The sequence below is a fragment of the Lactuca sativa genome, chromosome 3, assembly GCF_002870075.4.
Source record: "Lactuca sativa cultivar Salinas chromosome 3, Lsat_Salinas_v11, whole genome shotgun sequence".
NCBI classification, from domain to species: Eukaryota; Viridiplantae; Streptophyta; class Magnoliopsida; order Asterales; family Asteraceae; genus Lactuca; species Lactuca sativa.
Window position 1 is genome coordinate 83,385,592 of NC_056625.2, and position 22,926 is coordinate 83,408,517.

At 36.5% G+C, this 22,926-nt stretch overlaps 2 protein-coding genes across 2 annotated transcripts; both read right to left on the reverse strand.

Moving 5' to 3' along the window:
* Positions 1–10,399: 10,399 nt before the first annotated feature.
* Positions 10,400–11,828, reverse strand: LOC111920291 (MDIS1-interacting receptor like kinase 2). Its single transcript, XM_023915870.1, has 2 exons — positions 11,252–11,828; positions 10,400–10,686 (listed from the first exon to the last, which is right to left on the reverse strand). Exons 1-2 carry the CDS (start codon positions 11,826–11,828, stop codon positions 10,400–10,402), a joined length of 864 nt encoding a protein of 287 aa, XP_023771638.1.
* A 509-nt stretch (positions 11,829–12,337) lies between these two features.
* On the reverse strand, positions 12,338–18,716 carry LOC111920292 (MDIS1-interacting receptor like kinase 2-like). Its single transcript, XM_052769742.1, has 8 exons — positions 18,522–18,716; positions 17,405–17,659; positions 17,077–17,334; positions 16,862–16,945; positions 13,169–13,240; positions 12,969–13,097; positions 12,696–12,842; positions 12,338–12,607 (listed from the first exon to the last, which is right to left on the reverse strand). Exons 1-8 carry the CDS (start codon positions 18,714–18,716, stop codon positions 12,338–12,340), a joined length of 1,410 nt encoding a protein of 469 aa, XP_052625702.1.
* Positions 18,717–22,926: the final 4,210 nt, after the last annotated feature.

Sequence of the window (22,926 nt, forward strand, 5' to 3'; positions counted from 1 at the left end):
GCACAGCCCGAAAATTCGAATTTTAGATCGGTCGGTTTTCAGCCAAAATAATCTAAACGAGAAATGAAGATATCGTTAATAGGAGTTGAACGATAAAAAGACAGTAAAAAACGGAGCTCGTATGCGAAAGTTATGGATGAAGCTTAGTCGCTACTCTTCGAGCGCGATAAATTCGATACAGTTTTATAAATCCGAGATAGAATGAGAATTAGCCAACAGGGTCTAAATGAAAGTTTTAGTACTCGTAAATACCAACGCGTGGATATAAATAAAGTTGGAAATAGAGCTCGTATGCGAAAGATATGGACGAAGCTTAGTCGCTACTCTTTGTGCGTGATAAATACGATACAGTTTTTGTAAATTTGAGATAGAAGGAGAATTAGCCGACGAGGTCTAAATGAAAGTTGTAGTCCTCGTAAATACCAATGCGTGGATATAAAGAACGTAGAAAACGGAGCTCGTACACAGAAGATACGGGCGAAACTTAGCGGCTACTTTACTATAAATCCCTATAAATAAAGGGTGAACCCTTCATTATTTCTTCACACCATAAGCATTTCTTTCTCTCTCTAACTTTTTTCTAACCTCCCTAAACCCCTCCCAAGTCTAGGGAACCTCCCTAGCACGAGAAGAAAGCCCCGGAGCGCCCGATGGCTCCGAGAAGAAAAGTTTTCAGCTCGGAAATGCTGCTCCAGCGAAGCCCGGTTTTTAATAAAAACCCGTTGTAAGTGAGCTACGCCTATACTATATTTAATATAGCTTTTATTTAATTATAGTAACATTATTAGGACCTTAAAATAATTATTTGGGCTATTATTATGAGTTATATTGAGTGTTATTTAACGCTTATATAATAGTAAATATAGTTAGACTATTAATTAGTCTCGGCGAATAATAGACTAAACTCTACTGATAATAATACTAGGTTTCGTCGAAGGAAATTATTTTTTTTAAGAAGCGAAGCGCTGTCTGAGTTCGGAATCACCACCTTTTCAAGTGAGTGCATAGTTACTTTCATCTTACACATAGATATGAAGTATTTTATATAAATTACGTGCTATGTGTGCATATTATCTGAGTACTTGCTGTCTATGCTAAATGAACGATTGTATACATGTTTTAAATGATTTAAACTGTCTATGTATTTTATATGTATAATAATGTTGGGGTAAAACATGGGTAGATGTAATAGATGGAATATGAGTTGGATGATGAGTTGAGAGGTGTTATAGACCACGAGGTGAGGGTGAGAGGTGGACGATGTGAGAAGGCTTTTCCCAAACGATGGCCCTGTCATTCAACAGAGTATGGATGACAACCACAGACTATTCTAGACAATCCAGTGGAACACTAGCAGGCTCGCAACCTATAGGTGTTGTGAACGATGTGTTCAGACGGTGTACTCTAAACCTTGGTGATCATGCAGACTTGATACCTAAACCCCGATGATCATGCAGACTTGATGCCTAAAACGTTGGTGATCATGCAGACTTGATACCTAAATCTTGGTGATCATGCAAACTTGATGCCTAAACTTTGGCGACTATGCAGACTTAGTGCCTAAACCCTGGCGACTATGCAGACTTAGTGCCTAAGCCCTGGCGACTATGTAGACTTAGTGCCCGTTGTGTAAATCGTAGCAACGATGGACTTCGTGCCGATTCCTTAGGATGATGCTTAGGAATAAATGAACGAGGAATAACTGATTCTTAGGGTAAATCCTTAAGAATAAAGAAGATAATGGGGATGGGTAATTGGGTTGATTGTTTAATTGTTTAAACATAATAATTATATTATTGTGGGTTGAAAACCCTATGTACTCACCGGGTTTCCCAACCTGACCCACTCAGTTTATTTATATCACAGGTGTTGAGATGAAGTCACATTACACTGAGAGACTTAAAAGAGATATAGACCACTAGTGATAATGAATGTAAGTTCTATTTATGCTTATGTTTCTGTATTGACGATGACATCCCAAATATTTTAAAATGAATAAAAATACTTTTCTTCGGAAACTCTTTGATAACGTACTTATCATGTTTTACTGGGAGCAAATTCCGTAACATTTTTATTAAAAGAGGTACTCTGATTTTTATAAGGCATAAAAAAAATCGGTCTTTTCTGGCCGTGAAAATGGGTATGTCACACTTGATTAATTTTTTTTTGCAAAAAGGATGTTCAAAGGAATGTACTTTGAGTGAGAGACATCACATATATAGAAATGTTTTGTAACAATTTCTGATAGAGTACCTTGTGATTTCATTGGCCGAGTCTTGGTGACTTTTGTGCCGTGACTTCACGAAAGGATCGTTGCATGAAATGTTAGAATCTGACATATTCTAAAAGTGGAAAGAATTTGGTATTCTTACACTAATGATAAGGATTGGGGATTGTGAAATGAGTTCCATTGGAAAAGTTTTTCAATTGATCTATATTTCACAAAGTATAGACCATAGGAAACCAAAGTGTGCATGCTTGGAGCATGGGACAACTGTGGTTACAATTCGAGTAATAAAGTTGATTTTCCGAAACATTAAACAATGAATAATGAGTAATCAATATCGTGACTAAGTAAAAGATGTTTTATTTATACTCAAGAGTTTGGGGCCATATAGGATTGGGTATTATCGTTGTGTTTCACTTTGCATGTTTTGACTTTCAGAATAACTGGGTTATTCGAACCTCCACAATCGGTCATACGTTGGAAGTAGGTATGAAGGAAGACCATCATGAATTTGTTTGTAGATTGTGTAAAGTATTTAGATATAGCACAAGTTTGCTGCAGAGTTCATGAGTGCTTTGATAAGATTAAAGTATTGGATTAAACCCACGCTCACTTGAATCACTTCATGGATTTATCACGGGTGATTAGTGAGATGATAACATTGTATATTCTTGAAACCAAGACGTATGAGTTGTTATTTGCTGGTTAGTTGCACATTGATGATAAGTAAACGCACCAGTAACTTGGTGTTATAAAACTTATTGTTGTGTGTGATTCGATTAGTAAGTGCAAGCAAGGATTTGAGTCGAAGTTTATCCATTGCTTTTACCCAAAGTGGGATAAACTCGGTATCTATGGACCCCTCGATGATTTAGTGATGACACCCTAAGCGCTTGGCCAAGCCGGGACTAAGTTGATGTGTTCAATTGTAGTATGTTGTCATTCGTCATAAATCAGATGTCAGGAAACAATACATAGATAGAGAGAATGATTTAAATCCATGTCTCGTGTCTATATGATATCTTGAGAATGGAGGAATATATGATCCCTTGTCAAAAGGACACACTATCTGATAAGATCAGAGTTGACAACGACTTTTGAAAGCTACGATTGCTGATCAGGTTCTCGAGTTATGCAAAATAGTTATTAGACTTATCCAAGTAGGAGACTGTTAGATTAGTGTCTAAGTCCATAACTATTTTGGTATGTACTTGACCCGATTATGAGCATGGTCCTTTTGGGTTGCCTTCACCATAGCAACTTGTAGGATGAATTAAGGAGAGAAAGGATTAATTATGATTTATTAATATATTATAAGAATAATATATTAAAGGAGAAATCATAATGTTTAATTAAGATTAGTCAAGAATTAATTGAGAATTAATTTTGTGACTAAAAGAGATTAATTAAAATTAGGGGACTGGAATTGCAATTATAAGATAATTGCAATTTGGGCTATGGATCACCTTGGAAAATAGGTTGGACGAAATCTATGGGAAGCCCATATAACTTTCATCCAAGGCATGTTCCAGAAGGGGTCCATGGGCTGCTTAGGGATTAAGAAGTCAAATTAGGTTTTGCTTGTTAGATAACCCTAATTGCCTACCTATTTAAAGGCCCCTTGAGACCCAAAAATGTGGCCGTCCTTTTGAGAGGGTTTCTGGACGTTTTTGGAGTTCTCATTCTCTGTCTTCTTCATCTAGTTGCTTAGTGGTGTTTGTGACCCATTAGAGGTGCAACACTTGAGGTACTAAGCTTTCTGAAGCCAATTAGAAGAAGGATTAGATTGTTATTGCTATATAACAATCAAAGGTTAGATCTAAACCCTATTTTATGTTATATTGATTATTGTATGCTAGATCTAGGGTTTATAGCTTTGGTTATTCAATTGCATGTTCATTAGACAAACTAGATCCAAATGTTATTAGGGTTTGTATGTACACCATAGGAATGATGTAGTGCTTAAAACCCATCATGAACTCCCTACTAAGCGACTGAGATACGAAGGACCGACTCGCCCTTGAGTCAAATAAAACCAAAGCAGGCAAAGAGTTCACTAAAAACGTACCTAATCACAGGTACAACAGATAAGCATAATACAATTATAATAAATGAAATAAAGGAGAGAAACATACCAACAACCACATCTGGTGCTACACTGGCCTCCTCTATGGTCAGCTAGAAGGCACGCCCCTGAGCCTTCGGAGGCTCTGTCCTGACTGGCCTCCCATCCGGTATCCTGAATGTTGCCAGCGGTGGAGTCCGTGACAGCCTGGCTGCGAGTTGTGGACAGTTGGTTTTCACGTGACCAACCTGATGACAGTGATAGCGTATCCTCATATCCGATGCAGGGGCTGTCTAGCGACAATCCCTATCATAGTGCCCCTCCTTGCCACACTTGTGGCACCGACTACCAGTCTGACAAACTCCGGAATGACTCTTGCCGCACTTTCCACAAGTGCGGCTCTGCTGACCCCCGGTCATAGAATTAACGGTCTTAGACCACTTAAGCGTTGGCTATGACTGCGTCGGGGCCTGCCGTTGCTCCCTCATCTGCAGCTCAATCTCCAACTCACGCCGCCTATCAGCCTCCTGCAACTCCAAAAGAGTATCACATCGCTGGGTAGACACAAACTGACGAATGTCAGTCTTGAGCATGCTCAGATAACCGGTCATCTGAGCCTGCTCAGAAGCAAACTCTGGGTAGAACATCGCCCTCTATGTGAACACGCGGGTGATCTCCATCACCGACTCCCCCTCCTGTCTCAAACTCAAAAACTCCTGTGACAAACACTCCCGCTCGACCCGCGTAATGTATCGGGCGCGGAACATATCCCTGAACTATTCCCAAGTAAGAGCAGCTCTCTGATCATCAGTGTACGACCCAGTCGCCAATCTCCACCACTCCTTGGCCCCGGACCTTAGCAGGTTCAGATCACACCTGACCTTCTGGTCAGTAGGACACGAGCAGGTAAAGAAACACCCTCCACATCTGAGATCCACCTCATAGCCTTGATGGGGTCCTGTGTCCCTTTAAAAGTAGGGGGCTTCGTCTTATCGAAGTCCTTGTACTAGAAGCCCCGAGAGGCTCCTCCTCCTCGTCCCCCTGCCGATGTTACAACTAATGCAACTGCAGCAGCAGCCGTATCCGCAAGGGCTGCGTATCGCTCATTGAAGTACTCGACCATGGTGGTCTTAATAGACCCAAACATCTCTGACAGGTGTGCTCTGAACACATCAGCAACCTCATCATTCAGGATCTCCCGAATCCTGGCGTCCAACTCCTTTGTACCCAACTGCACCACGGGCTCACGTGCTGTTGGCCCCTCCTGGCCTCCGCCTCCTGATCCTGATCCTGAACCGGATCCAATCACAAAGCGTCTCGTCATCACCATTCTGAAACATACCACAAGATATCAGATAATCCACATAAATAAATGGGAACCAACTCCCGACTAAACCCTAGGGGTTGTGACTTCCTTGATACGCGTATGGGTCCTGTGCTTTCAGGAGTACGGGCCCATACTACCTTCTACACTTAACCATATTTGTCTCAAGTATCACCACAACACCCTAACAATATACATAAGCATATCGAGCGCTCAATACTCACTCCTAGAGGAAGGCTAACTGAATCACGACTAACCTACCGGCCTTACACAACCCACCCATTCATGAAACTTCCACCAAACCTGCAGCATTAGTGTATGCTAATCATACATAATGTTGGACCCTATAGACTTTTGAATATCCGATCCTACCCTAAGCCCTAATAAATAAGAGCAAAACATAAGGTCAAATCAAACATTCTCGGGCTATAAGATCTTAATTATGTACAACCATGATACATATACAAGTAACTACAATAATGATGTCAATCTCATCTAAAGAAACCCTAGGCTAGCAGGCTTCACAAAATCAGGCAATTCTATCATGCAATTCTTGAGGATGCCTAGCCTAGTACTAGCATGCTTTTCTATCATATCATAATATCAAATAACTGTATTGTATTTTTGGGTCAACTTACTGGCTCCGACTGATCGTACACTTTGCATCCTCCCTTATTATTTTGAAAACCATTTAAAAAAAAATCATTTTAAAATCTTTCCCTTAATTGACTGGAGTCACACGAGTGTTCCTCCAATTTACTCAAATAAAGGCTCTGATACCAACTTGTAACGCCCAAAAATTTCAAATAAAACTTTTTCAAAACATTTAAAACCATTTATCATTACAAAGTTTGTTTTCAAAATATCTAATATCAGAGTTTTCCAAGAAAGATAAACAAATCATGAGGAGTTGTACGATCTTGCCTTCGCCTTGCCACGATCCCGTGATGTACCTGAAACAATAAACTGAAACTGTAAGCCTGAAAGCTTAGTGAGTTCCCCCAAAATACCAACGCCATACAAATATAACCACATCATATAACAAATACATAATAGCATGCATAATGAGCCTTCAGAATGACTAGACCGCCTCGCAGGGCCTACAGCCTATCTGGACCGCTCCTGAGCATTCGGCGTGACCGGACCACCTCGCAGGGCCTACAGCCTATCCGGACCGCTCACTGGGTATGTTGGCCTATAGCACAAAGCAGGACCACCTCAACCCAACCCCCAATCAAGCAAACATGTTCACATAAATATCTTACACTAGCTCATATCATTTAACAGTCAAACCGATCTAACAGATCACTAACCATAGCAACATCCCAATAACCGGGATACAGACCTAACCCGTCACTAACATAACATCATCCTATAACCAAGGCACTGAGCTAACTAGGTCACTAAGCATAAGCATACCACCATCCTAACTACCAGGATCTAATCAATAAATATATCATGCCATAATCCAGATACAAATATATAAAGGGCCGGCCTTGGTTCCTTAGACCCATTGGTATAGTGAGGATAACTCACCTCGCACCATCGACTCGAAGATAAACTCAAGCTCTTGGATTGCCGGTACAACTCCACCACCTAAATGCACCATAGAACCATGCTTGTAAATTTCCAATTTCCCAAAGTGTCCCAGAAGTCCAAAAGTCAACCCTTGGTCAAGGTCCAAGTCAACTGTCAAACTAAACAATGCATGTTGACCTCAACTCGTCGAGTACAACCAACCACTCGCTGAGTTCCTTGCGTACTCACTAACTCGCCGAGTCACTTGAGTGACTCGTCGAATTCCTAGTGTCAGTGGTCGTAACTCCTTGGCCAACTCAGTGAGTTTTCCCCTTACAACTTGCCGCATTCATACGTGTCCAAAGGTCGGGAAAACCCTAGCTGACTCGTTGAGTCATCGACTGACTCGCCGAGCCCAAGGCAATCTTCATCGGACTTGCCGAGTCGTTCATCTGACCCGTCGAGTCCATTTAGTCCTTCATCCATACATAGGCTTTTTAAGCCATGATAAGGCTCCATATTGTAGATCCAGTCCCCCCCCCCCAAGGCATGTTTATCACGTAAAGTTGCAAACTTTACATGCATGCAAGGCCCTAAAGTCTTAAAATGACAAACTAAGCTTGCAATGAAGGTTTTGTACTTAAGGAGAGTCTCATCTTTGAAAAAGTTGGAAGCCTTATGGACTTAAAGACCCTAGAGAGTTCAGATCTGAAGTTACAACTTCAAATCTTAGTTTATACACATGCAAAGCTTCCAAACATACTAGGAAAGCTCTAAAATCCACCCAAAAGAGATGTAGAATGAAATGAGCCAAGGTAACAACCTAATATCTTCAAAAGGGTGTCAACTGGAGTAGACTTCTGCTTCCCACGAGTTTCCTTGCTTCAATTTACTTGTTTCCCAAGTGTTTCTTCACCATGATTCCTCTTCTAAGCTTTAACACACCAAAGAAACACACACACACACGATTTAGGGTTTAAGGGTGCCAAGGAGCTGTAAAGGGGAGGCTGGGGGAGGCCAATGATCCTTTAAATAGGGTGCAATACCCCGAAATTTAGGGTTTCATCTGCCAGCTCCTACTCGTCGAGTCCCTTCATGGACTTGGCGAGTAGGTCACTAAATCACGCGGACCAAGCCGCTGCTACCCGACAAGTAGGGCAACCAACTCGTCGAGTAGACCTTGAAAACAAGAAAATTCTTATAAAATCGATACCTGAGAATCGGGGCGTTACAACAGACAACCACAAAATATCATGGACCATACATATAGTTGTCATGATTTGCCCAATGTGTTTACTAGGAATGCATGGGCTCCCCCTATAGTTTGATATCCAGGTACCATGGGCTACCCCCATCGTCCTTACCTGGAATGTCATGGGCTCCCCCACGGTCTGATATCCAAGTGCTATCCAAGTGTCATGGGCTACCACCATGGTCTTTCATGAATGTATCACAGAGACAACTAGCATTCCACATAACAAGTAATGGACCGACATTGGTGCTTTCGACCCATGGATATAGTGAGAAGACTCACGTCGGAGAACTGAAACCTATAGATACTCTCTGGTTGTGGATCCGCTAATATTCCCGCGCTATCAAACATGGATAACATTCTATTAACATTTGGGTTCCAATCCCAAAACCATCAATCCATATAAGGGGTAAAAAGACCATTTTAACCCTCACTAAGTTTGGTCCAAGACTAAGAACCAAACTCACAATCAAAAGGCCCACAAACCAAATAATCATCCAAAGCTCACTTGGGGCCCAATTTTCAAAATTGTGTCCAAACCGTTACATGGACCTTATGCTAAACCCATTAACTTTTCCCTAATACAGAAAACAATTGTTCTTAAATGACCCAACAATGCCCCAAACAACCAAACCCAAAAGATAACCCAAACCCGAAATGACACCACAATGCCTAATAAAGCCCAAATATCCAAATTGGGCCCAAACCCATAATGGTCCTGACCCCTATAAACATAGAGACTAAGATACAAATATTAGGAATATATATTTCTAGAAAGTATGTTGCATCATCAAGAAATAGGTGTAAATGAATGAACCTAAACCTTACTTAGTGCATTAATGGCTATATGATAATTCCATGATTATTGGGCAACTTTTGATGGTGATTCTTCTGAATTATGTGTGCTAGAACTCATAATCGCAATCACAATCTTGTTCTTTGGAATATGGCATGACATGGATATAACATTAATTGATTTAATGTTTCAAAAAAGGAAAGAGTCAACTTTGACTTCAGACAAAGAGAGTAAGCAGAGACTAAAGGTACAATGTTTCGTTTTCTATTAGCACATCTTCTGCTCCAATTAACAGCTGATTGTGTGTAAATTGCTTTGAAATGCAAAACTTTTTTTTTTAATATTTAAAGTTTTCATCTTTGTAACGACAAATTTTATATATAATATAAAATATAATTATTTATTTCATAATACAAAATTTGTATATATGAATGAGTTATGTAGCATAGGGGGTATATAGCATCAAAATCATAAAATTATGTTACTGACTTGCTTACAATCTTTGGCAATTCTCTTAAATTTGAATTTTATGGTATAGAGTTTGGTGGCCAAAGTAAATACATAAAACACAAATATTTTAATTTTAACTTTTGTTTTATTTTTGATGAAATTTTTTCAGGGTAACTAATTATTCCACATCTCTTACTATAAAACTCCACTGGTTGCTGTCCAGCACCAGCATGCAATTGATAGGAATTTCGTATTTGGAATTAAGATGAATTACAACCGATACAAATTTCAAATGTTCTCTATATATTGTTTAAAACTCTATTGGAATTTAAATTTCAGTCGTTATTTGTTTGACATATATATATTGTAGAAAATGATTTATCGTATGTATTTAATCTACCATTGTTACTTTTGCTACTTGTTACATTTATTGGAAATCCAAGTGATGGAAAAACTTGTTGCTAAATTACACCTTAAAATAAAGCAAGTGAACGGTCGTTGCTAAATTACAAACAAATTTTATTTACCTAATCAGTCATGAGTTAAGGGTATTAATCAATAGATTTGTCCTTGACTAGTACTTGATTTTCCACAAGTGAAGATTCTAAAAGGATGGCGATCTTCACTGATTTATTTTTTTATCTACTACATAATGATTTATGAAAACATATTAAAAGTTACATAACAAAAGGCATTTACATAAAGACATTATCAGGATGAGTATAAGGAACATAATAAAAGCAAATAACATTGAAAGTACACTAATATCAAGCCTTCATCAACAGATTTGAGACTTGGCGCATTGTTGGCCTTCCATGTGGATTCGAGTTCAAACATGCTCTTGAGAGATTGAGTACTAAATTTACTTGTTTCTCAACTTGTGGCGAAGGAAGTGAAATTCGACTATCTCCAACATTTGCTAACACCAAATAATCAGCAGACAATGTTGGTAGTTCTCCGTGAAGCTTTCCCATGATCACTTCTAGTGCGACAATCCCAAAGCTATAGACATCACATTTCTCTGTTGCCACTATCGTATAAGCAAGATCTATATCTAAACCAACATAAAATAAAAACAAAAAAAATGCAATATCCAAGGCTTCCTTTTCAAGGTATTCATAAATAAAAAAAATGAGTGGCGGGCATGTGAGCAATATCCATAAAGTTTCACTATGTTTCGATGTCTTATGTTGGTTAATGCTCGTATCTCATTAAGGAATCCATTATGATCAACATACTCAAATGATGAGTGATGTTTCTTGATAGCTACCATATTGTTAGGTTGTATCTCGGCTTTGTAAATAGTCCCATATCCTTTGGTCCCAATACAATATGCTTCATCGAAATCATTTGTTGCCTTCAAGACATCATCGTACACTACTTTTCCATCAAAACTTGTAATGGAGAAATAATCACCACTTTCTTCTTCTAATGGTTTATGTGGAGAGTTTTTCTTTTGTTTTCAATAAGCAATGAGGCCACACATGAAAAACCAAATAAAATTGCCCCGGTAAGAGAGAGCATAATTACAAGGAAGAGCTTATGATGAAACAAATAGTTTTTCTTCCTGATAATTTTACTTGCACAAAGTTTCACTCCCATAACATTTCCACACAAACCTGGATTACCTTGTATGGATGCATTAATAAAGTTGGCGCACGGGGGAACCGGACCTAAGAGCTCATTGAAAGACAGGTTGATATCAATCCCACATGGCAAAATTGTAAAAGTATTAGGAATAGAACCATATAGTCTATTGTGAGAAAGATTCAATTTTTGTGGATTTTTCAAACTTTGAGCTTCAGATGGTATCTCTTTTGTGAGGAAATTATGAGATAAATCAAGTTCCGTAAGTTGAACTACTTTACCAATCTCCGATGGAATTTTCTCACTCATCATGTTATTACTAAGATTCAAGTAGTGGATATGTTCACATTGACTAATACTTTTTGGTATTGACCCATTCAATCTATTTGTGGATAGATCGAGTACTTCAAGGAGTTCACAAGATCCGATCTCTAGAGGTATAATGCCTGAAAAGTGGTTATCAACCAAGGACAATTTCAAAATACTATTCATCTTCCTAAACTCCTTTGGGATCTCCCCAATCAAGTGATTAAAAGAAAGATCCAGCCTTTGTAGTTGAGTTAAATTTCCAAACTGTGGTGGTATGCCACCGGTGATGTTGTAGGCCATCACTAAGCTTTCTTAAATTCTTGCATTTACTCCACTTTTCAAAAATCTTACCATGAAAATTATTGTGACTGATATCAAGGTAATTTAAGTTAGGATGTACCCCAAAGCTATTTGATATATCTCCACTGAATTGATTATGATCAAAACGAGCTCTTATTAGGATAGTACAATTTCTTAAGCCCCTTGGAATAGGACCAGTGAGTTGATTATCGTCTACCATTAAACTTTGAAGCTTTCCCCTATCACACAAACCTTTAGGCAAATGGCCAGACAATTTATTTTCATCTATTTGTAGCACAACCAAGTATAGACTTCCCAATCCTTGTGGAATCAAACCAGGTATTTTATTGGCGTAGGAACAAATTTTGTAGGTTGCTCCAGTTTGCTAATAATGAAGGAATAGAACCACTAAGTTGATTGTCCCTCACCGCAAGCTTAGTGAGAGACTTCAAATTCTCAAGTTCAATAGGAATTGGACCAGAAAATTCATTGTTATGTAGGTACAAAATCTATAGATTGCTCAGGTTTTCTAATGATGAAGGAATAGAGCCACTAAGTTGATTATAGCTCACTTGAAGATCAGTGAGAGACTTTAAATTCCCGATTTCAATAGGAATGTGGCCAGAGAGTTGATTATCACTTAAATGAAGAACATTCAAAGATCTCAAATCACCCAATGATGAAGGAATAGAACGACTAAGCTGATTTTGGCTCAACAACAGATCAGTGAGAGACTTCAAATTCCTCAGTTCAATAGAAATGGGGCCAGATACTTTGTTCTACCATTAAACTTTAAATCTTTCCCCTATCACACAAACCTTTAGGCAAATAGCCAGACAATTTATTTTCATCTATTTGTAGCACAACCAAGTATAGACTTCCCAATCCTTGTGGAATCAAACCAGGTAATTTATTGTGGCGTAGGAACAAATTATGTAGGTTGCTCCAGTTTGCTAATAATGAAGGAATAGAACCACTAAGTTGATTGTCGCTCACCGCAAGCTTAGTGAGAGACTTCAAATTCCCAAGTTCAATAAGAATTGGACCAGAAAATTCATTGTTATGTAGGTACAAAATCTATAGATTACTAAGGTTTTCTAATGATGAAGGAATAGAGCCACTAAGTTGATTGTAGCTCACTTGAAGATCAGTGAGAGACTTCAAATTCCCGATTTCAATAGGAATGTGGCCAGAGAGTTGATTATCGCTCAAATGAAGAACATTCAAAGATCTCAAATCACCCAATGATGAAGGAATAGAACGACTAAGCTGATTTTGGCGCAACAAAAGATCAGTGATAGACTTCAAATTCCCAAGTTCAATAGGAATGGGCCAGATACTTTTTTCGCGAGTAGGTAGAGATACTGTAAGTTGCTCAGGTTTGCTAGTGATGAAGGAATAGAACTATTAATCTGATTGTAGCTCACAACAAGATCAGTAAGAGACTTCAAATTCTCAAGTTGAATAGGAATGGGACCAAAGAGTTGATTGTAGTGCAAATAAAGGAAATTCCAAGATGTCAAATCACCCAATGTTGAAGGAGTTGGGCCATATATATATTGTTTGAGAATAGGTACATGATGGTTAGATGGAGAAGGTTTCCTAACTCAGGTGGGATTACTCAAGAAAATTAATTTGCTTAAAAATCAAGATAAACAAGTTGGGATAGGAGTCAGATTTCTTTTGGGATGGTGCCAAAGAAGTTGTTTACATTGAGATCAAAATGTGTAACATTTTGTAGCAAAGAGAATGAAAATCGATGTAGTGTACAATTTAATCGAGATGATGTGAGGTTCAACTTTTGAATGCTCTCGTCAACATAAACAGATCTTACATTCATTTACACTAGTGATTTAGATATCTTTTAATCTCTCAGTGTAATATAGCTTCGTATCGACACCTATGATACACATATATTGAGTGGGTCATGTTGGGAAACCTGGTGAGTACATAGGGATTTCAACCCCATAATTTTATGTCATATATATATATATATATATATATATATATATATATATTAGAACTCACAAAATATATATAATTTCACCATATATAAGCAACTTTACCATACCCCGTCGATCCTCACAACAACACGATCCATACTCTCGGATCTAAAATTGACCTATTTACTTAATCCATACTCTCGGATCTAAAACTAACCTCTTTACCTGATCCGTACTCCTAGATCTGAAACTAACCTCCTTACATGATCCATACTGCCGGATCGGGTATGTCTGATCAATAATCCCAGATCAATAATTATGCCCATTCCATACTAGGGACAATTTACTATGTCTAATCCAAACTCTCAGATCAATGTCAATTTCTAAAGTTATTCCCTCTGTTTATATATCTCACTCGTACTCGTAAGGAGATACTACCCAATATTCTCCTTAATTAATTTAGGTTTACTCTGTATCCTAAATCATCATATATTATCAGGTATGCTCTTTCACATGTATTTAAGGCAATATCAAACATTTCACAATAAACATATAATTTAATACATTAATAAATACTTGTATTAAAATCATGTTCATGAAAGGGACTATACACTCACATTAGTAGCGTGATTGGATAGAATCTAACTAGAAACGGTCAGTGGTTCGTGATCATCGGGCTCGGGACACGAAATGCCTTCAACAAACGAGAGAGAGGTAAGAAGATTTGGTGTAAGGAAGATTAGGGTCGAACATGCTACTTATAGGTTGTCAATAACATGTCCACGTCGTCGGCTTATATGTCCACGTCGTGGCGGATGGTTGAATCACTTCGTAGGCTTGCCATCTGCGTTCTAGCTTCGAAAGGCGTCCGGATAACATTTCCACGTCTTGGCCTTTATGTCTGCATCGTGGGATCTTAACACATCACTCCTGTAGACTTAGCACTTGTTTTCGAGCCTTGATTAGTCTCCTTGACTAATTTCACGTCGTGGACTTGAGGCGGCTAGGGTTTCTGCCACGTGTCATGCCCTCGGACAATTACATCTTCGGACGGTCATAGCTTTTGCATTAGAGCTCCGTTTTTGACGTTCTTTATATCCACACGTAGGTGCATACTCTACAACTTTAGTTTAGATCACTAAGGCCAAAAAGTAATTTATCGTAAACTCACTTTTTACGATTTCCAGTGTCGTCCCGGTTTTGTCGCGAAACTTCGTCAGGTCATAACTTCTTCGTTATAACTCAGATTTCAACGTTCTTTATATGTACGGAAACCTTGTGACATATACTACAACTTAGTTAAGATTATCTATTATAAATAGTCCTCTATAAAAAAAAGTCATTTTTTGATGCTTATCGTCTCTAAATTGACTAGCCCGAATCTATGAGCGCTACACACAAGCTTTGTGCATTAAACGGATAAGGGAAAAACAGATGATTTAGAAATTTGTTGTTATTATCATTTAGGGTTATTTATTGAGATAAGGAAAACAATGACCAAAAGAGAGACAAGTGAATAACACCAAGTTGTCATATTTTAAACTTTTACAAAAGGCCATATGTATTGCGATAAAAGATAAGTCATGAACCACTCTTTCCATAAATGGTTTTTTGTGCATATTTTGCAAAAATAATGTTATTTATAAAAAATGAACTTACTTCTAAAAAACTATAAGTTTTTTTTTTTTGAATATTTTTCTAATCAGAGCTTCTAGAACAAGAAAGAAAAACAATTTCTAATGGCATCAACTATTACAATCAATTTATCTCAGTTAAACTTATTTCATGTTAATTGAGCCGTCAACAAACACTACTAGAAAAAGGCAATTAGTGGCGACAAAAGTCGCCGCTAAAGGGTTTAAATGTTGCCGGTAATGGTAATAGCGGCGACAAGTCACCGGTAATAAGTCACTGCTACTCCTCTGTCGCTATTGATCAAATTATCGCCGTTAATGATTATGTCGCCGGTAATGCTTCATGTCGCCGCCAATGATGAAGTCGCCGCTAAGACCCCGTCGCCGGTAATAACATTTTTCATTTTTTTCATTTTTTTAATCAACGATTTTGGTCGCCGGTAATTACATAACAACATGCGATTAAATATCAAATACTATTATAATTAATTCCGTACCAAAATAAAAGAACCAAAAACTTGACAATTCTAACAAGTAGTAAAGGGGGAAACAAGTGTAACATACAAATAAAGCTCCTCCTTACATACCATCATCTCCGTTCCCATCGTTTCCTCCTTGATTATTCTGTGATTGAAAAAACGAATAAAGCTCCTCCCTACATGTCTAGTCGTTGAGTATTGCCCGATGATTTTCCAACAACATAATAAATAACAACATATACAAACTTATAAGTTAAATTATCAAACATACACAAAAACTACCCAAGTACATTGTTATTTTTAAACTAAGACAAAAAGCCAAAATACATTGCTATTTCTTGCACTTGGGACAAAAACCCAATTACCAAAGCTTTTAGCAAATAATTACCACAAAACCAAAATTACCAAATCATCATGCATTTTATGATGACAAAGTACATAGCTTTTTTTAAACTAAGACAAAAAGCCAAAGTACATTGCTATTTCTTGCACTTGGGACAAAAACCCAATTACCAAAGCTTATAGCAAATAATCACCACAAAACCAAAATTATCAAATCAACATGTATTTTATGATGTCAAAGTAGATTGCTATTTTTAAACTAAGACAAAAAACCAAAGTACATTGCTATTTCTTGCACTTGAGACAAAAACCTAATTACCAAAGCTTTTAGAAAATAATCACAACAAAAAACAAAAGTAGATTTTTTTACCTATGATGGTTGTGGTGGTGGTTGTGATGGCTATGATATCGGCGGGAGAGAAGAAGGTTTACGGCCGATGCCTCTGATATAGCCATGTCGCTCTCCTAATACTTTCTCAAAAGCTGCTCTTTCTTGAACGGGTGTTAACTCACTTTCACCTTAGGTTTGTTCTAAGAGATCTTCAACTAACCAATTCTATAATTCCCAAAAGTGAGTAACAATTAAGTATAAATAAACACTTAATTATATGATAAAATTATAATTAAATACTTACATATTGTTGTTCTACCTCGACAATAACAAATACACCATCCCTATCAGTATGAGCCTTGCGAAAAGTTTCCACTCTATTAAGGTTCTGTTTAACATTAAAAATTATATTATATTTTAAATAAATAATTACATGTATCGTACTTTACCTTCTTATAGCAAGTACTGCTATACGAACTCGACCCCCCCACGATTCACGGTCGTTTGCATTTGACGAACCTTTTTGTTCATTTCTGAAGCAATTTTGTGTTCGTACGTTTGGAAATACTCAACTGGTTTCTTCCAATTATCAACATCCATACCATTTGCAGGGTTGGCTAGTGTTCTCGGGATATCATGACACCCTCCGACTTCCATAAAATATTCGGTTGCATCAGCTTGACGGTCTCGATAACCTTTTAACAAAGTTGCTTGAAAACTCTCTGTCAACATATTAGCTTCTACATCCTGGTACATCTGATCCATATCAAACTTTGTCTAAAAAAAGTTAACCAAGTAAAAACCAGTCACAATTAACCATTTAGATATTTTTAAATAAATAATTTACCCCTAAATGTTGTATAACTGTGTCCTTTATTGCCGGGGAAACTTTTTTCCAAGTCCATTTATGAAAAGGGATCATCTGCCACATTGTTTTTTCAACTTCTCGTGAAAACATGTCTTTTGGCTCTCCTACGGGATCATATGTCATATCCGTATCATAATCCATGGTAATTGGCTTGCCTTTATTCGGTAAGAGCGCTCTTTCAATCTTTATATTTTTTTGCTTTGCCTCAGACTTTCCTACGTACACGTTGCTCAACTACAAATATAATTAAAAATTATTAGAAACGGTATTTAATTTATAATAACTGAATAAAAATAGTAAATAAAACATCCATATCCTTGTTTATTGTCTCATACTTTCCTCGTTTATTATCCATAACAACATAGTTCTCATCGTGAAGAATGTGTTTGTCGTCGCATCTTTAATACGTATGCCTGAGTTCCACAAATGTTTAAGCTCTTCCACCAATGGCCTAAGGAAAACATCCATATCCTTACAAGGAGCTTTTGGGTCGGGAATCAATAAAGTCAACATGAATGATGACTCTTTGATACAAAACTAGGGTGGCAGATTGTATATGGTGAATATGACCGGCCATGTGTTATGTGGATTACACATGTTTCCAAATGGATTAAAACTGTCAGCTGAAAGACCTAGGCGTACGTTATGGGTTTCACTCGAGAAGTCAGGGTATTTTTTTTATCAAAATCTTGCCAATGTTTCCCATCAATAGGATGACGCATCACACCATCTTCTGAACGTCCGGTACTATGCCAAATCATATTTTTGGCAGTGTGTCTCGAACAATATAAACGTCGTAGTCTAGGGTCACAGGAAAGTACCATAACACCTTATGAGCTACTTTCCTACCCTTGGTGTTTTTATCGTTCCATCGACTCTCTTTACAAACGAGACAAACTTGCAATGAATTATGCTATTTCCAAAAGAGAAAACAATCATTTTTGCACACATGTATAGACTCATACTCCAGACCAATAGACTTCAATTTCTTTTTGGGTGGATAATGTGGAATGGGAACCTTGTTGTCTTCGGGAAATACTGATTGCAACAACTCTAGGAGTTGATCAAATGAACTATCAGTTCATTTGTTTTTCACCTTGATATGCATTAACTTTGCTAGAAACTCAAGGGAAGAAAAGGTGCAACCAGGATATAATTTAGTTTCCACTTCTTCTAACAACTGTGTAAAATCATCAGCCACACCACTACCCCTTGTATTTGATGTTCCTTCATCGAGGTTGGTATCATTTTCTTTTGACTGCCACATCACATTGTTGATTAAATCGGCCATTTTGTTACTTGGCAAGACAACTAGAGGAATTAAAGATTCACCATGATAGATCCAAGTTGTGTACGACTTACTGAAACCATTTATAAATATATGGCGTTCCACTACAGTCGGGTCCTTGAAGTAACGGTTATCACAACTTTGACACGCATATTTGATTTTACCATTACTATCAAGGTGTGACTTGGACTTCTCGATAAAAGCTTTGAGTCCTGCTTGGAACTCGTCATAGTTTCGATGTGGATTACTAGTCCAACTTTTATCAATAGACATGATGTTGCTAAAACATAATTTCGGGTTTAGAGTTTAGTCTACGGAATTAGCATTGTTTTTTTACAATCCACATTGTTTTTTTTACAATTATAGCATTGTACTTTAAACAATTATTTGTGACTCACAAAAGTAGATATTACAATTTAAAAAAATAAAAAATTTAAAAATTAAAATTAAAATTTTTTTTTATGCATTTTTTTGATTAATTTTAATTATAATTACTTGTAATTTATATAGGCAAAAACAGTAAGTAATAAATAAAAATGTCAAAGATCCAATGAATCAATTTTTTCCACACATTTGTTTTATTTATAGTAGTTGTACAAACATACACATGATTATTGAAACAAAAATTGTTTGTTTCTTTTAATATGTTTAGTGCTTAGTTTTTATTGAATAAAAAATTAAATAAAGCAAAATTAATAATTTGGTATATCCATAAAAAAACATTTCTTACTATTGTACATTATTATATTTTTTTATTTATAACATTTTTTTGTTTTTTTAATTATAGCATTGTATTTTAAACAATTATATTATGTTGTTGTGTTGTTCTTTTTTACCGTTGAGATTGAAAAAAAAATATATTTTTTATTTATAGCATTGTATAAATTTGTTGCAAATAAAAAAATTTAAAAACTAAAAAGGACATGAAAATATAACAATTTCTAGCTTTTGTTTTAAAAATACACATGTTGACTCAAAAAAGTAGATATTACAAATTAAAAAAAATTAATTAAATTATTTGTTTGTGCGCTTTTTTAATTAATTTTAATTACAATTACTTGTAATTGATATAGGAAAAAGTTGTAATGTTAAATAAAAAGGTCAAAGATCCAACGATTTTTTCCACACGTTTATAAAAAACATTTATATTAAATAAAATTAATAATTTGGTATATGTTTAGCGATTAGCTTTATTCCCTCGTGTGTGTGTGTGTGTGTGTGTGTGTATATATATATATATATATATATATATATTTCCTATTATAACATTGTACTTTAAACGATTTTATAACATTTTATTTTTGTTTTTTTTTAATTATAGCATTCTACTTATACCAAAATCATATACTTTCACATAATACATACGATCATCAAATACACATACTTTCATATACATATACATATATACACCAAATACATATACATTCACATACATACTTAATAACATCCTACTTATATCGAATGCACATATACTTTCACATATGTAGATAATAACATTCTATTTATACCAAATACACAAATTTCACATTTATATATCACATATACACCAAACACATATAATTCACATACATACATAATAACATCTTACTTATACCAAATACAAACATACTTTCACATATATAGATAATAACAACCTACTTATACCAAATACACATATTTCATATTCATATTCCACATATACACCAAACACATATACATTAACATATTGTCACACCCCCAAACCAAGGATGGCGGAAACGTTCGAGGGTGGAGGACTTCATGTAGAGTATCACAGCAACGATTATAATAGTGCTCAAAGTAAATACAACCAACATATATATAACTGAAAAAGTTACACCAATGTATATGTTTACATGATTCGAATCAATTACATTATGAAACAAAATGAATTGTTTGACGATTTATCGTCCCATCCTCAAAACGTTGTTGGTTTCCCGTTTTCACTGAATTCCTGAGAATACAAGTAGTTTTGAAAAAGTGTCAACACAAAGGTTGGTGAGTTCATAAGAGATTTTATTGGAGAAATAGACCGTTTTCCTTGTAAAAATGATACGGTATGTATTCAGAAAATCCGATATTTTCTTTATAAAGTATTGTAATGTAGTCTCATAACCGATGACCAAAATGTATAAGTAATCTTTCTTATTAAAGGAAATTAAAATGTGCTTAAGTTGACATAAACGCACTTGAATTAAATGATGTTTCCGCAAATTCTTATGTTTGTTAATACTTAATGTACATGTAGTCCTAGGTATCAAGACCGAGAAAATAACAAGTATTGTCTATTCTTAAGGTTATAAATGTGGTTTCAAATGATGCGTGGTCATAAATACCAAAAACCGAATGTAGACAGTGATATCGGTACTTATTGAGATAAAAGTGATTTTAAAATTGACATAAAACCCATTAAAGTTTTATAAAAATCCCGTAAACTTTATGTATTGTTATATCCTTATGTGAGCCGCTATAATCATACTTAAGACTATGAACCTGTCACGACGTTTCTCAGGCGTCGAAGAACTGAAACGACAATTATCACCCGTAGACCTGCAGGTCCAACTGTAGCTAGCAGCAAGGTGTGGGGTGTCAAACCCAATATAGATCTATATATAACTATCACGTTCTCCCTCCGGGAGACTCTGATTATAACGTACAGGATTTTATATTCCGCACTCGGACGTACAGAAAGAGAATGTCTCACAACTTAGGTTAACAAGTTTACTAGTTGTATGCGGGAGTGTAAAGCCTTTCTGTATGAATGTACCCTTCTCGTACGTGTGTGTTAGGTGATGTATTGAAAACTATACTTATTATAGTTTTATCCAAAATGTTTGTAATATATAAGAACTCTTTTATGAAAAGGTGTTAGGATTATAAAATCCATTAAACTATGCGTATTATAGTTTATATGTATATATACGTGTTCTAAATGAATGAACAATCTTATCATGAATGACTTATTTTCAGATTAAGATGATAAATTTTACAACATATCACATTCAATACTTAGAACTTGACATTATACACTTTGCTCAACACAATACAAAGTGTAGTAAAAATTACAAGCTGTTAACAAATTTTCAGCCTTTCTACACTGTTTTTGGAAATTCATAGAAAAATCATACGAAGTCGAAAACTAAATCCGTAAATTCTGGGAGTTCCCAAAATGTGTCTATTTTACTCATAATTTTTATCATGATTTTTAATGACCTGCAACTTAGGTGAAAAGGTCCATAATCACAGACTGGTCCGGATTGGTGTTTGAAATGATAGGCAGTTTTGTAAAAATCACCATAAATTGTAGAAAAATCATATGGAGATGTGCAAGTAGTCATTTTAAAGCTAAGAAGTGGAACTACATGCACCTAAAACAGTTTTGAAAACTAAAATGTTTAAGGTGTCCAAAACAGTCCGTGAATGGAGTCCAACTTTTCTGATGAAAGCTGTTAGAAAGTTTTAGTTATGTTCTTGGTGTTTTAACTTGTATTCCCCCCCCTAAAAACTTAAGAAAACATGAAAATGTAGGGGTATGAACTCACCTTGTGTGATTTCAGTAGATAAGTGTTGAAGAAGAGAAGTGTTCAACCCAAGAACACTTGAAGAATCGCTTGAAGATTCGAAGCTCTAACACAAATGTAATGGAGTTTGTGTAAGATACTCATGATTTGAGTGGAAATAATTGAGATAACCTTAAAGGAAATGGATTATGCTTACCAAAGGTGGAGGAAAAACTCAAGATCAGCCCTTGAATCTCGGATTTCTAGAGAGAGAAAGTGAGAGAGAAAGGAGTTTGATCTTCTTGTGAAATGAGAACAAATGAGAGAAAATGAGGAGAGAGGATGGATATCCAGCTCTCAAAACATGGAGATGGCTTGTGAGGAAGGTAAAAAGTACAAAGAAGTGACAAGGTATGGTGGGGAGGAGTGTGGGTTAGTCATGGTGTAACAGCCCGGAATCTCAGGTATTATTAAAATTATGTTTTTGGGGTGATTTAAGAGGGGACTCGGCGAGTTGGAGCCTAGACTCGCCGAGTAGGATCGCGGACTTGGTCGCGGGTCCGCGACTGGACTCGACGAGTCCAGATATGGACTCGGCGAGTCGACGCTGTTCAGCAGAAACCCTAACCGTTCAGTTTGGATCGTATTTAACGCCTCTTAGGCCGTCATTTTCAGTCTTTTGGTCAATTGAGAGGAACCCTAATCGCTGTGGACGC

Excerpts from the sequence above, each read along its gene's own strand:
- LOC111920291 (XM_023915870.1), bottom strand. The coding sequence starts at position 11,828 with ATGGCCTACAACATCACCGGTGGCATACCACCACAGTTTGGAAATTTA. Across the intron at positions 10,687-11,251 it reads ATCCATACAAGGTAATCCAG|ATATAGATCTTGCTTATACG; the intron begins GTTTGTGTGGAA and ends ATGTTGGTTTAG.
- LOC111920292 (XM_052769742.1), bottom strand. The coding sequence starts at position 18,716 with ATGGCCGATTTAATCAACAATGTGATGTGGCAGTCAAAAGAAAATGAT. Across the intron at positions 17,335-17,404 it reads CAGTTATACAACATTTAGGG|ACAAAGTTTGATATGGATCA; the intron begins GTAAATTATTTA and ends AACTTTTTTTAG. Across the intron at positions 16,946-17,076 it reads CTTCAGAAATGAACAAAAAG|AACCTTAATAGAGTGGAAAC; the intron begins GTTCGTCAAATG and ends AATGTTAAACAG.